Here is a 15550-nt window from a genome sequence, read left to right on the forward strand (position 1 = left end):
GTATAAATAGGAATATAGGAATATGATTTTAGGCAGCTGCATTTGAAAACATTTGGTCATAAGCATTTTTACCACAATGAAGAAACCTCAGGACAAACAGCTGAGCCACACTTTGCAGCACTTCATGCCACGCATTGCAGTAACGAATTGTGTCACTGACTTCCTCCAAACAACCCAGGTTTGCTGCTTTGCAGAATGCTATAACTATGGTGGCAGGGATTGATTACATTTAACACTATCTGTGACAGATTTGAAATCTGCTAAGGCTGCTCCCATATTTTGGTATGCTCTCCATTCTATCTTTTAAAGAAAAATGTGATTTGAAAACAATTTAGCTATCCTGGTGCAAATATTTGTGTGAATCTGCTTTCTGCAAACTGGGCTTTGCTAAACTGAGTAAGAATGTTTTTAAATTGATCTTAAGTTACCTGTACACACCTATATATAGAAACAAGTTAGCTCATTCTGAGTTTGGAACTAGCCAGACACCGGCCGGATCCAGTCCAGAGGTCAAGCAACCACACTAGTGAAGTATTTCACTTAACTCAGCTCCTCAACAGAGCGTACTAATTCTACACCACCAACTTAGCAACAGTTTCCAGACTACAGCGGGTTCATACCCGGCCATATCAGCATGTGTTTGGAGCAAGTTCATACTTGTATTCACGTAAACATGTTCTAAGTGTCCGCAACAAACAATCATCAATTTAATTAGCCAAGCACCCATCTAACTATTAGCAAGACCCATGCTGCTGTCCAGCAGACTGACTAAGCTTTCACACCTCTGTGCAGGCTTGGGATTCTGCCCAGGCACATGAGAGTTCATGATCGCAGCCTCATTTCCAAATATCATACTGCTGCTTAAAACGACTAGAAGTACAAGTCAGTTTACAGCAATGCAGGTAAATTAGCAATCGCATTTTCTCACTTCATAAGAGTACTTAATGTGAGTAGTTAAATGTGAGTCTTTCATTACGTCATTACCTTGTGTGCTTGAGTCAGTGTATTGGTCACAGTTTGTCCTGAATGATTAGTCACACTTCTTACAGCAACACCTCCCAGCACAGCCAAACATCTGAGACATTCAGTTTATCTTATGCACTTTTGCATGGGACAAACTGGCACAGTTCTCTTCACTGATCCTCCATATATCATCTACCTGCCCACTGCACTTCTTAAAACTTTAGAAAAGCCACTTTAAAACCTTAATTGTAAATGTTCAAACTGTCATGTCACTTAGCACACAGATGTTGAAACAACAGACCATCATGGCTCAGCTTATCCCTTCTTAGTGTATTTACTTTTCCAATGCTGACTATTTCTTTTATCTGGCAATGACACTCTTTGGAATCTATTACTAGCACTGGGATTCCCAACCTATGCCAACACAGAATAATGCTAAAATTACCCTGCCTGAAGTGGCATCACTTTCTCTTTAAACCTCCCTAACTTCAGTCAGAGCAGAGCAGGATAGTAATCTGAAGAATAAAAATTAAAGAATAGAAAATATAAAATACATTCATCCAGAATGCATTTTTTAAATAAGAAATGCAACATTGGGCCCACAATAAATACAATACATAGATATCTGATATACTTAATGTATGACAGTACTTCACATTTTCTAGTACAGAAGTGTATTTATCAGTTTTATAGATGATTTTGCTAACGTCACTATGTTTTATTTCTTTTCCTTGTTCCAGGTACAAATTTCACTTTCCACATATTTCCTTTTAAAAAGGCATCTTCTTTTAACAATGACCCAGTTTAGTGCCATGTTTCTTGTCAGGTCTGAGTGACAAGCAGCTTATGCTGGTTATCAGGGTACTTTGCTACCAATCTACAACTGCAGTTTTGATCATTTGTCCCAGAAAGCTGTCACTATGTTTTCATAAATCTAAAAACTAAAAGAGGCAATAGTAAACAGACGCAGCAAAGCTTCTTAAAAGTGTTAAGGCAGGAACTAGTCTTTTAAATGTAACAGTTTTATACTCATGTTTTAGAATATATTTCCCTTAGGCAGCATGGAACTATACAATCTCAACTGTTCTGATGTGCTCTGCAAGTATTAAAAGGGATTTTTAATAGACTGAAATGCCTGAAATCCCTAGACTTCTTGCATCAACAAGTCAAACTTCAACAGGGTGGGTTTAGCCTTTCATTCTTTTGAAGTAATATTGTAGGTAAACATGACTTACATGCTGTGATGATATTGTAGATATCGGGTGTCAGCACCTTGGTTCCATGTCAAAACCACAGAATCACAAACTGCAGAGCACAGACTTGCATTTGTATCCCTGGCCCAATTTCAGACTGCTCTGCCGTGGATAACCTCCAGCTATCCACCCGAGGCTACTGCGGCCACCAAACCCTTTGCCACTGGAGGGGCTAAGGAAACGAAGTCTGGCTGCTGTACCAGCAATGCTAGCAAAACCTGCAGCGGTTGAGGCAGCTCCCGGGACAGAGCGGTGTTTTGGGGACTGAGGGGATTGCCTCTAACCATGCTTCTGGAGATCTCACACGGGGGGCTGGGGGGCTGGTTCTTTCCCTTTATGGCAGGCTGCCCACTTCGGAGCTGCACGGTAGGTGCGAGGCCTCTCCTCGGGCGCCACCACACCGCAGCGCCCTGCCTGGCTCTCCCCACCGCGCCCCAGGCACGGCCGGACACGGCCCCACCGCCGGGGCGCCGCCAAGGGCGAGGGGGGGCCGGGCGAGGTATGCCGGCGCGGCTGCCTACCGTACCTGGATGAGGCCCCGGCGGTGCAGGGCGGTGTGCACGCAGCCCGGCACCTCCCCTCGGAGCACCACCGAGCCATTCTCGTTGCCCAGCCGCCAGCTCCCCCGCAGGCTGTGCACCTCCGGGCCGACTGCGGCCGAGGCGCCGGCCCGGCCCGCAGCCGCCACCAGCACCAACAGCAGCGGCGCAGCTTGGCCCGTGGCGGCGCCCGCCCGCCCCCCAGGCAGCCGGCATGGCCGCCGGGAGGAGCGAGCAGGAGACTCGGGTGCAGCCGCGGCCCCGCGCCGCGGCCGCCTAACCACCATGGCCCACGGAGACGCTGCTGCGGGACGACGGACGGACAGACAGACGGGGGGAGGGGGGCGGACGACCGGTCCCCGCGGCCGCCGGCGACCCGGCCACGTCCTCAGAGGGCTGGGGCGGCGCTTCGGGCCGTTAGCGGCCGCTGGGGGTGGGGGCGGGGCGGGCGCGCGCCTCCTCCCGCCGCCCGTTAACGGCTTGTCGGGGCCGGGAGGCCGCTCAAGGGTAGCGCTGTAGCGGGGGAAAGGAAAGATGGCGCTGCTGAGGACGACCCAGCGCGGCTCCTCGGAGGATTTCCAGTCAGCTGGAGAGCGGCTTTCCCCATGGCGGCTGAGCGCAGCCCGCGTTGGACGTCCCTGACAGCAAGCGAGGGGGCTGAGACCGCTTTCCCGCCCCCTCCCCGGCTAAAGCGGTGATGGGTACTTGCACAAACCCCTGTCCAAGCGACTCTTCAAGCAAGTCGGCACAACGTGAGGGCAGAAAAGCTTACCGAGCAGGGCGTTCACATTAACAGCAGAAGAAAGAAAAAAAAAAAGTGTGGGTTTTTTGCTGCAAGAAGAGGCACAGTGGAACATTGATAATAGGAGCAATATAAGGTTACAAATCTTTCAGACGTAGCAAATTTACTTAGAGCTCTAGAAGACTGCAGTGAAGTGGGAGGAAAGAGCTGTGACAACACTGCAACAGGTACTTTCAGTATTGGCTCCCTCAAGTCGAGATTTTACATGGCCTCAGACTTCCACCTCCTTTTTCTCATAAAATTAGAGAGGCATATAAAACCTGAACAAACGTCTCAAAAAAAAAAGTACTCTGGCTTCTCATAAAGCAATGCTAGCACTGTTGCTGTAGATTTTGTTTATAAAAATTGAGTATGTTCATCTGCAAAGGAACAGAAGGGTCAGCTCCAAAGAAACAACCTGATGTATGGTTTCCAAACCACACTGCAGCTTTCCTGCATGACCTTGCTAGCTTAATCTCTTCATTCACAGCCCAAACCCAGGAATTAAAGCAATAAGTTCTTAAATGGCTCAGTGGAAGGAGCGAAAGGCAATCAGTGGCCTGAGCTACTCCTTTAGGGGTAGCCAGCCACCCTACTTCATGCTCTGTTTCCACTGAACCCTGGTACAGAAGGGCCTAGATCACCTCCATAAATTGGAGATGTTTCACACAATGGCATGGTTGCACTTTGTCTAGCTGTTCCTCCAGCTGAAGCTGTACAGCAGGTGGAAAACAGCTGTGCAATCCACTGAATCTCATTTTACAATATAGAGAAGTGCTCAGACTTTGAAGACTCTCGCAATTGCAAGAGTGACTAGCCCACATACCTTCCAAAGGTTGTGACAGCACAAACCAGAAGAGTATCTAAGAACTTTTGAGACTAGCTTCCCTGTATGCCTGCTCAGCTGTGAGCAGATTAGAAAGCAGTTGGCTTGCTTTTCTTTGGATACAAATTACTTTACTCCCTCACACAGCTCAACATGAAATTGAAAATGCTCATTTCAGCAGCCATTCCATGACCTTAGCTTATGGTTTGTAGCATCTTTGGGGTGGGGTTTAGGGTTTTTTTTGGTGGTGGTGGTTTTTGTTGTTTATTCTTAAAGCATAGTTTATTAAATGAATGTTCCATTTGGATTTGTGTAATTTTTACTTCTTTTATGAGCCAGGTCAGAATCTTGGTCAGGCAGGTAATTTGCTGTCTCGGAATACACTTAAGTGAGAAGGTGAAATATGCTTAAACTGAAAATCTTGCAAATTCCTTTGAAGAAGTAATGCTACCAGTAGTGTCACTTACCTTCCTGTTACTATGTAATTTTTTTTTTCTTTTAACAGAAGAGTTGGGTCACTGTGCATACAAAGAAAGCAAACTACTAACTGCATGTAGGTGCATACACGTGATTCTGCACAGAAATGCAGCCAACCAATAGCATTCAAAGAAACCCCAATTAACTGCAGGACTTTATTCAGTTTTTCCATTTCTGTCCTTATGTTTTCTTATTGTCTGTAATTATAAACTGTAAAATTAGAGGTGGAAAGAATACATAAAGCACCTTGAGATGCTAAAGAGTTAATTAGCTTAACAACATATATACAGTTCATACACCAAATCACATAAGAGTAAAGTTTGACTGACACAAAAACATGCTGCTGCTCCTGGTATGCAGCATAGAGTGCAAGAGTGAACCACAGACAAGAATAGGGATACCAGAGTTTTGTTTTGGCTCCTGGCTTTCACACACCTAATTCAGCACACCATAAGAATCCACCCTAGATATGTGTTTAAAACATTACTGAACATGGTCAACATGCCTTTATATTTCTGATCCAAATCCTTTTCAGCTGACAACCCTTCGTTTCAATACAACATAAAAATGCCAGTCCTTCCATTCATCTACCATATAAAGAAAAAGTACACAATATAACCACAGGTGATTTTTTCACCTGTGAGAGCACAGGGGCACACAGTTCTGAGAAATACTGGTCCAAGGAGAGAAACAGTAGCTGATCTTTTTGTCACTCTGGAAAAAAAAATCTCTGCTACCAGCTTCAAAAAGGGATGGCTGGGACCCATACTGTTTGGCAGCAGAACTCTGTGCAGAAATGTAGCTGTTGGAACAGTTACTGTGTATTTTTAAGACTGAGTAACCCACATTCAATATATTGACTAACTGAAATGCAGGTCCCATTTCAGTTCAACTCCCAGCCATCTTTTAGCAAGATTGGCAAAAAAGACTATCATCGTAGGAGATTGAATTACCCCATCTGGCTTTGCATGTTGTAGAATTCAGTCAAAGTTAGTATCTTCTCACCTTTAAAAGTTCAGACTATAAAATCATTATACATTAATAGTAGAAAGCCTTGTTCTGTTTCTGCCCGCATCTGTCAATGAGTAATGCTTTCAGGACAATCAAACAATTCGGTGTATTTTCCTTAAATTCACTCAAACACTAAAAGCATTTAAACACTGTAGTGCTGCTTGAGAGATCTTGTAGGATATTATCTCTCAAGAAGCAGATTTACAGAGAATTAAATTTTAATGCTACCAAAGAACAACTGCAAGCTGGCTTTTTTTTTTTTTTTAAATGAATCTTTTTCAGCAAGTCATGTGGTAGCTTCCCAGTAAGAAGGAAACTGCATTTCAAGATGTTTACTGTACTTCCGTGTTTTCTTTGCCTTTTATTCCTTCTGCTGAAGACTGACTGGAGCAACACACACACAAAAAAACCTCAACCTAAAAACAATGCTGTAATTAAGTAAGTATTCTGAGAACATGCTGTTTCCTTGTTCAAGGCTTATAATTAAGTTAAATCATGTCCCAGTTTTAGGGTTTGTTTTCTGTTTGTTTGAGGGTATTTTTAAAAAAATGACATTTTTACTGTTTAAAGATACTAAAGTCTTAAAGGCTGTGGTTTTATCTTTTAAAATCTTACACAAAACAAGATCTTTTGTGTGGCTTTCTTTTACGGTGTACCATATGCAATTTCCTTCTGAAATGCCACAAATTTAGGAGGTTACTACAATTCTTACTTTACAATACTGCAAGTGGATATTCTTTATCAACTAAGACAAAAAGCTGAAGGCAAAACCATGCCTTTGGCTCTATTAGAATAAATTCAGAGTAGTTCCATTGAAGCTGCCCAAATTCTGCCGTGTTAATCCAGAAGTCTTTTGTTTCCAATTGCTATGCAATCTCTATCATCACAACAGGCTGCTGCTGTTTTCTCTTTCAAATTCATGTTCAATGAGTTCATGCAAAGGTTTTAAACAAACAGGTTCTCACAGATTTGGCTGCAGTACTTTTAAGATATTACTGCCCCCACCTGTCCACCCTGTACCATTCTTCTGCTGAAGGTTACCACCTCTAAAGCAAAACCGGACTTATGTTCACACCAGTCCGTATCGGGGCTTGCTACCTCTTGGTAACCATACACCACTGCGGATACCACCACCACAGACCATTTGTCAAAGATGCAAAACAACTAAAGGATCATCTACTTTGGGGAGTTTTGCATAGATGCAGCAATATCGATGCAGACATGTTGGACAAATACTGGTGTAAAACTGGACTGGTGTTCGCATGACTAAATACCTTCAGACAGTACAGCACATCTGTATGAAAGCCCTACACCTTCGCAACATAATGCCTGTCCTCTGTTTCATGACTGCCTCTGCAAAACATAGAACTGCTATGCAAAATAGTTACTCTCTGGGCTGGCGTAAAGGCAGTACGGTGCAGGGAGCCCTCCAGCTATAGATTTGTAAAGGACAGACAGAAAGAACATGTTTCAGGCATTATTCTATATTTATCTTGAATTCCATCCAAAAAGGATGTTAAAAATAAAGTGAGGAAATAAATTAACATTGCTTTTAGATGAGGACATTTAATACATCACTAGAAGAGAACGTTGTACTAGGTTATCACGAGCAAAATACAAATGACAATCTAAGTGGTAGGCCTAAAGTTTCTTTCAGAATTATTGTAAAGTCTGCAGGTCATTGCAAGGGGATTTCCTTAGCAAACAGAATTACTCAACACTAACAATCACAAGTAATTAAAAATAATTATGTGGAAGGGAAGCAACTGCTCCAGGCAAATACTACATGGAGGGGAAAAAGCAAAAATAGGTAATAATAATTTTAAAATTGCATAAGCAGAAAGGCAGGTGATACCTTGAGTATACCCTTAAACTTCATCAGGTATGCTGGGGCAAAAGCCTGTATTTATACCTCTACATAACATCTTGTTTTGAGATGAGCTCAAACCACAGGATTTAGGTTTCAGGTCACCACCTTCCATAGCACAGACACAAAAAGCATAAGGATCTTAAAAGCCAGCATGACCAGATTCCTAAAGACAAGTTCTTTAGAAGGTGGAATTCCCATAGCTTTTATTCTCTTCAATTTATAAACAATTTTGAAACAATCCTAATCTATTTATAAGATTATGTAACACTGACCATTGTTATTTACCCTTTGTCTCATGAGCAGCAAAGCCACTGTCTTACGACTAGGTATGGTGCTGTCCAAGCTCCCCATGAACTCTCATTAAAACTTACTTAAAATTTATCTAGAATCAAAACTGATTTTCTGGCACTTACAGGAAAGCAGTAGTACATATGGAGGCATTACGAAACAGCTTGCTTAGCCTTTCTTAAAGGTCTAAAACTAGACAGTCACCTGTGACCACAATACAATGTATGACTTGGCTCTAAATGCCTAAAATTAAATCCCTCAAAACGTGGGTATCACAGGTAACAAACTGTTTCTCCCATGACAGAAGTTTGAGAGGCTTCACTGAGTCTTACTAACACTGTGTACTTCTCTTGGCATTTTGCCAGCTGAGTGCAGGACATACCAAACAGATTACGCTAAGTATGAAACATATATCCAGCCTACTGTTTTAATGAATGTTTTCCATGCAGGTGAGTATTATGAGAATGTCAACAAAGATTTATAGCTGATAAATTGGATGAGTAAACTTAAATGGATTTGGAGTTGCCAAAACACCTGGGAGCTGCATTTCTTTTTCTAGCTCAGTCACTTCAGACAAACCACTGGGGCAGGTCAGGACCTCTGTTTCTCAAACCTTTAGTGGGGGTAATGCACCTGGCTCCAGCACTAGGACAAACTCTGTCCATTCATTTCTGCAAAAGTCACCCTAATGCAAGCACCAGGGAATATTCAAAATAACTTTACTGAAAACTGTGGGTACTCAAGAGACACTTTTTTCCCCTCTTGAAAGATTATTTCAGCACCTACAAGACTTGCCAGAATTCTTAATCAATGAAGCCCCCACTGAATCAACTCAAGCCCCACTTACGCAACAGCATAAGCCAAGAGCCTGCCTACATATGGGAAAATCCTCGCTTGTCTGAACAATTCCAGTGCAAGCCCCTTACTAACAGCACTACATCCTCATGCAGTCCAGGATGCTACATGCCACATCGCTCACTGCACTGGTACAAAAACCGGTACTTACTCTCAGGAGTAAGTTACAGAAATTGACTCATACACATTCATCAAGCAGACGTACTTTAATATGGGCTCTGTTTTTTTTTTTTCCAAATTACTTAGTACACAAACAGCACTAAAAAATACTACTTTATACACACCCATCTGTAAAAAAGGCATTACATGTTCAATTTGCATTGTAACAAAAAGGAAAGACTACTGCAGCAAACAAAGAGAATAAGGAGTACGAAGGATCATAGCATATCTCAAGTTGGAAGGGACCCATAAGGATCATCGAGTCCAATCCCCTGCTCCTTGCAGGACTACCTAAAACTAAACCATATGACTAAGTGTCATCCAGACGCTCCCTGAACTCTGACAGGCTTGGTGCCGTGACCACTTCCCTGGGGAGCCTGTTCCAGTGACCAACCACCCTCTCAGTGAAGAACATTTTCCTAATGTCCAATCTGAACTTCTGATGCAGCTTCACTCCATTTCCTCGTGTCCTGTCGTACTCTTGTACTATCTGACTACAAATTTCTTGGTTTGGTACTAGTTAAAATTTTAGTATTTTGATACTTGCACTGGAAGCAGGGAAGGCAGGCAGTATTATGCCTCTAGCCAAAAAACTAAAGAGCCTTAGGAATTTGAAAAGAACCTTGTCTCTTCAGCTCAGTCCCTGGTGAAAGAAGAGCCCCAACCTCTTCAGCGAGTGGCTACGTTAAGATACTACTCACACTCGTTTACAGCTAAATTCTTAGCCCAGTGGATCCAAATAATCTGGTACTCAAATTATTGCCTGTACCTTTGATAGCTGCTACAAGTGTCACAGATCCATGGAAGAGCTCTGTTTTTTCACCACTAGGGCTGCAGGTAGGCACAAAGGCAACGGCAGCCTGTAAGAAAGGATCTAAAAAACACAAGAGATCACTGCCTGGAATCCTCCAAGATTGTTTCAGCAAGTGTAAAGACCTTTAGCTAGTCTAAACTGGTATAGATCTACTGAAAGAAGGAAAGCTACACTATAACTTCAATTAACCCTTTGTATATAAATATTCAGCATGCATTTTGATGTCTATAGAATATTTCACAAAAGTGCCACAATGTTCTGAAGGTATTTAAAGTTTTAATTATTAGTGAGTTAAAGAGTGAGCAGCCACCTAAGTTTTTGGTACTTTTACATACTAGAAAAACAAACAGCATTCAGCAAATAATCATTTCCAAAGGTATGGCTCTTCACCACAGGAAGCTGTCATGACTCCAAAAGGTTATTAAGCACTTACAAAGTTTAAGATGCAAAATCATCTTGAAAACTTACCTGTCAATAAAGGTTCTATTATGTTGATTCTCTCAGCATTTTTTGAATACTGTTTATCAGCAGTGGTCATATTGACAAATAGTTTTAAAGGCCTGGAACTATGCCCTGAGGAATTTCAATCACACCAAAAAAATACTTAAAACTATTTAAAAAAAAATTAGGCAATTTAGTCTAATGACGGAGTTCAATATGCCTAGCAAGTTGACAAATAACAATTTTTCCTCAATATTCACTTTGGAGTCCTCCATACCTGGTCACAACCATGAAGGTTTACTTGGAGGACAGAAGGGTACAACTAAGCTTTCTTCTCCCATCTCCTGCTTTGACAGTTAACAGTGGACAGCTTAATGCTGACATGAGAAAGCCACTGCATGACTGGAAAGAGTCACTCATTGTTTAGTGAACATCTTGGTGGCAATTTTAACTTGGAGATTTTTCAAGACCTCTTCTGTTTTGTTGTGTTCTCTTAGTACCAAGGATGCTGATCCACTGTTTATCCTTCCAGCTTCCCGGCAATGACCCATAATCTTGTAACCACAAACTCTGATTGCTGCTACTTCCTCCTAGCACAACTCTTCTAGAAGAGCTTATCAGTTCGCTGCAGCTGGCTCAGAAGGTACAGCTGGCTGCCCTCTCCACTGTCCACACCCTAAATTATTCATGATGTATGTGTCAGCATATGCTACATGGTAACTTCTCTTTAAAAATTCAGTGAGATTGACAACATTGTGCTCTTCCCCTTCACTCTTTGTCCTCGCATATCTGCACTCTAGATTCCTAATCCTAATATGTGGTGGTTGTTTCACCTACACTCATCTAACCTAAAAACTTAAGATAAGTTTCTTAACCCATTTTTTAAAGTATTTTTACAAGCTCTCCTCCCAATTAGAACCACTGCAGCAGTTAACGGAGTAAAAAGATTCTAAGTTGCCCCTTTCTCCATGCTTTGCACCTCAAGAGGCATTACTTGCCCTAGCAATTGCATAAAATACTGGTTCATGCTGCTTCGTTTAGAAGCACTGAGTCCCCAGGCACTGCCTAGCTAAGTTACATGAGAAATTCCCCATCAGATCAGGGAAGACAGCAAAAAGCAGCCCTATCTAGCAGGGTAGGTGTATGTGCAAGAAACGGGCAAAATGAAGTTCAGTTCTCTAAAGGGTGGAGACAAACATTGCAGGGTGGCTGTGGGAAGGAAAACAAGGTTAGGAGGGCTGATTGGTCAACTACAACCTATTTCTGTATTGGGTCTCCTGCCCTGTGAAGCAGAGATGTTCTAGCTTCAGTTAAGCAGCAAATGGCAACTTCTCTTTTAATCTTCCTCTTTTTTTCTCCCACCCCCCCACAAAGCACAGCATAATGCATGTGTGGCCAGTAAGATGCCACATCAGCCACGTTAAAAAAAAAAAAAAAGCAAGCTGTTTCAAGGAGTTAGTTTCACATCCAGAAGTTTTACGGTAATTGGTCCATGGCTTTCCACAAGCCTGTCTTTTCATGTTTTCATTCTGAAAAGTTGGGAGTATTTTTCTACATCAGTCGTACCAGTATCAGAAAGAATATTATGTGCAAAAATATGCTTCAGGGTTACCTGCATTTTCTTAAGGCTTGAGTTTTCTCATCTCATTTATGGTTAATCCAAACAGAATGCATTTTTACTTCTTTCCCAATTTATAAATAAAAAGTTAAGGCTATGAAAATTCACATCCTTTGCACTGAAACAGTAATTCTGAGTGTGAAGTGCAGCACATATGAAGCAGGAGTGGAAAAAAGCCTAGCTAAATTAAGTAACAGCCACCTACCTACCTCCGCTCTAATTCAATTGCTTGTGATTGTGTGATGATACCTTGAAGTGCAGCTTTCAATGAATTTGGAATGGATTCTCAGGAAACTTAAATCATTACATAAACAAGACCTGATATCCTCATGCAATACAACTCAAACTGTAAAAACGTTAAGAGCAGTTAGTACAGCCAACAACAGAAAAAGGGGGTCACGATTCATTTACACAGGAAAGTTCTACCTCTTATGCTGGTTAGACTCACTATCTGCACTTGTCCCATGGCAGCTTGTTACTGAGCTTAGAACTCATGCCCAAGCAAACCATGAACTCCCAAACCAAAGGATTTTTACACTACAAAAATTGGGATCAAAGGAGGCTTACACTAGTATACCTTATATGTGCTTAACTGCACACTTTGGCTTACACATTTCAGTTAACTTCTCTTTGTAAACAAACCACGAGAAACTTTGTCCTGCTTTTTATAGCACTACTACTTACCAATGTGAAACTTCCATCTTCTGAGTATTATGAAAAACGCTTCATTATTTCTGCAAAGCTAACTGTATTAAGCACCCCAACTATATAGAAATGATTGTATCCCAAAGATTTTATAGCATTACTACTACATAAAAAAACATAATAGGTTGCAAAATAAGCTTATGCAAAGCCACGTTCATTCTCTTTTGGGGGGCTTGTATTTATTTCTACTACACTTAACAGGAGACTTGCAGAATCACACAGTGGCTTAATACACACCAATGGCACGCTGCCTTTATAAGCTTATGGGGTAAGATTTTCTACTCATTATAGCATCACCAAAGCAAGAAAGCCTTCTCCAAACATCATGCATCTCACTTGCATCTATATTAATTGAGCTGGCTAATGTATTTCTATATGGTTTGTCCTCTGGCCTTTCAAAAGAAATCCCAAACCTCTCAGAGGTCAGCACTGTGGGTTCTAATAAAAGTTTCATGAAACTTTAGGGAATGAAATCCTCACTGGGCTTCACAGCAAGGAGAAAAACTGAAGAAAGGGTGGAGTGGAAGAACACAGGTATACAAAAGCTGAGCAAAACACAAACAAACAAACGGTAAAATTTGTACTTCCAAGCTTGTCAAGGCACATATGTCAATTAGACCAGACAGGTATGCTTAAGAGGTGCAAGACTTTAAGGGACTTCTCACAGTCACAGAGATTGAACAACATGCAGTCCCAATTCAATTGGGACTTGAATGAACGGAATAAAGTCAATTCTCCAGCCAGCACTAATCCATTCTATAGAAGGATGTGTCAGTGCCATGTTCCAGAAGTTGTCTTGTTCTCCACTAAGTTTGTTACCTGAGAACTCCTACAGTCGCTAACAGTGATACTTTCCTCAATGTTCTTCTGAGTACAGATACAAAATCTAGTATCTTATGAAGAGATCTGGATCTCTTACTCCAGTAAGAATATTCCAAACCTTGCAACAGGAAAAAGAATAAAATAATGGTCATATTGAATAGATCCTTCAATTTCTAAGATATCTGTGAATTAATAAGGTTTTCTGCATTCACTGTCAAAGCAGGATTAATACCATGGCAAAGAATCTGTAAACCTTGTTTTAGCAAGAGTATCCTTCCCCAAAGAATAGCTTCATACTGAACAGTGGTCTTTGCCAGAGCTATGACACATCTTCGCTATTTACCTTCACAAATTTGGCAGGAGGAAGGGGTTATAGACTCACACTAAGCTCTGTACATAGGGTTGCAAACTGCAGTTCCTCGCTTAGATGCCAAGAGGATCTGAGTTGCATGTTCAGTAAAAAGTTGTGATCCAGAAAATTCCCTTTAAAAAAAAGAAAAAAAGACAGGACTGACTATATGAACACGGTTTCTTTTTAGACTTGCATCAAATACTGTGAGGTAAGAAGCGCTGAGGCTTACCTGGCCAGAGTGGTAAAAAAAACAGGCTTGATTTAGAAACAAGCGTAGGCTTCTCTTTTCCTCAGCCCAGATGAAACTATCGTATTCAGTGCTTATCAATGTTTTCCAAGATAAGAACATCAGCAGTTAGGCAGCTCTTCAAGAACACAGGAAATAGCTTAATTTGTGCATTCCCTCTAATGAATCATGACATCATATCTCAGAGACTAAACTTGAGTCAAAATTCCCATCCCAGATGAAGGTAAAGGCATTTCCAAATTCTGTCTCCACAACCCTAGTATGCCAAAGCAGCTGGAGCAAAACCAGCCACCCAGCTCTCCAGCTAGCATTCCTCCCATGGGGACAAAGTAGTATCACCATCTTCTAAGTGCATAAGATCATACTCTGCACATGTTAAAGTCTGCGATGGGACAACATACAGTTAATAGGAAGATGAATGAAGTTGAGGCAAAAGCCAGACTACCTAGATGATTTGCAAAGCCTACGATTGTTAAGTACAGAGCCTGAGTATTTCTGCTTGAAGCTCCTGAAGGGGAACCAATCTCAACAGCAGTCCTTTAAAGAGAGCCGCCTACTCTCCCAGAGTCAATCAAGTACAACTCCAGATCAAAGATTAGTTAAAAGCTGTTGAAAAACAACATGTTCTGATCAACATTGTATGTCTCCTGATGAAGCTTCCTCCCCTCACAAACTAAAAACCTTCACCGTTTGAAGAAGATACTGAATTCTCACCAACATTTCCAATGGACAGACAAAAAAAAAGTTATTTTGGGCAAACAGGGATGTTTACCAGACATCCTTAAAAAAATTCTCAAGTATTACTTTACACAGAGCTGTCCTATCAAATTCACTGTTTCATTTCTGGCACCTATCACTGTAAAGATTACGCTTGTCACCTCTTCTAACCTGAGACAGACAGTGGCTCTAGAAATAGTTACAGCAGTTACTGCTGCTCACCTGGAAGCTACTAAACTCTTTTGCCCACAACTGATTCACATTAAACAAACCACATCACCTCACCACAGTACAAAAAAAGCTGACAACTTTGAACTACACTGCAGAAGACTGAGTGCTTGCTTCTAAATTACATAGGAGACCAAAGTTACTGCAGCATTAACTAAGGAGAATGGTAAGTCACAATTAATGGGCGCTGGCTAAACAAACATTGACTTATGTTCTATACACACCTGAAAAAAATCTGTCTACACTCCGAATTGCTCTTCCTAAGGCTACATCTGAACTGCTATTCTTTGGCAGGCTAACCTGGACACTTAAAATTACAATTTCTCAGCTACCTTATTCCAGATTATTTTGAAGCCAGTTGGTTTTACACTAGACTGCATGAATTGACAGCAATGCATTTTCACTTCACAATAATATGGGCAGCCGGTCTTTACCTTCCATACCTTCTCTTTACATCGTATGTTTACCCAGTTTTGTTGCCTGCGTTACCATGCTTTCTCTGCATTGGTCCTGCACTGTTGCCAATATATAAGCCCTCAGCCTTATACTGAAAATATTTTAGCCGTAATTCCAACTATCCTTTA

General features: G+C 41.6%; 1 protein-coding gene across 8 annotated transcripts in view; it reads right to left on the reverse strand.

Annotated features, from left to right (window-relative positions):
* Positions 1-15116, reverse strand: part of MANBA (mannosidase beta) — a 71869-nt gene extending 56753 nt beyond the window's left edge. For 4 of the 8 annotated variants that reach the window (XM_076336822.1, XM_076336820.1, XM_076336823.1 and 1 more), the window contains exon 1: positions 2743-3042. In XM_076336822.1, coding sequence (XP_076192937.1) covers positions 2743-3042 — 300 coding nt within the window. Of the gene's footprint in view, positions 1-2198; positions 2237-2742; positions 3043-9791 lie in introns of those variants that run through there. The other 4 variants (XM_076336826.1, XM_076336827.1, XM_076336824.1 and 1 more) reach the window with 4 other exon arrangements.
* Between the last annotated feature and the right edge of the window lie 434 nt (positions 15117-15550).

The sequence above is a fragment of the Aptenodytes patagonicus genome, chromosome 4 (assembly GCF_965638725.1).
Source record: "Aptenodytes patagonicus chromosome 4, bAptPat1.pri.cur, whole genome shotgun sequence".
Lineage (NCBI taxonomy): Eukaryota > Metazoa > Chordata > Aves > Sphenisciformes > Spheniscidae > Aptenodytes > Aptenodytes patagonicus.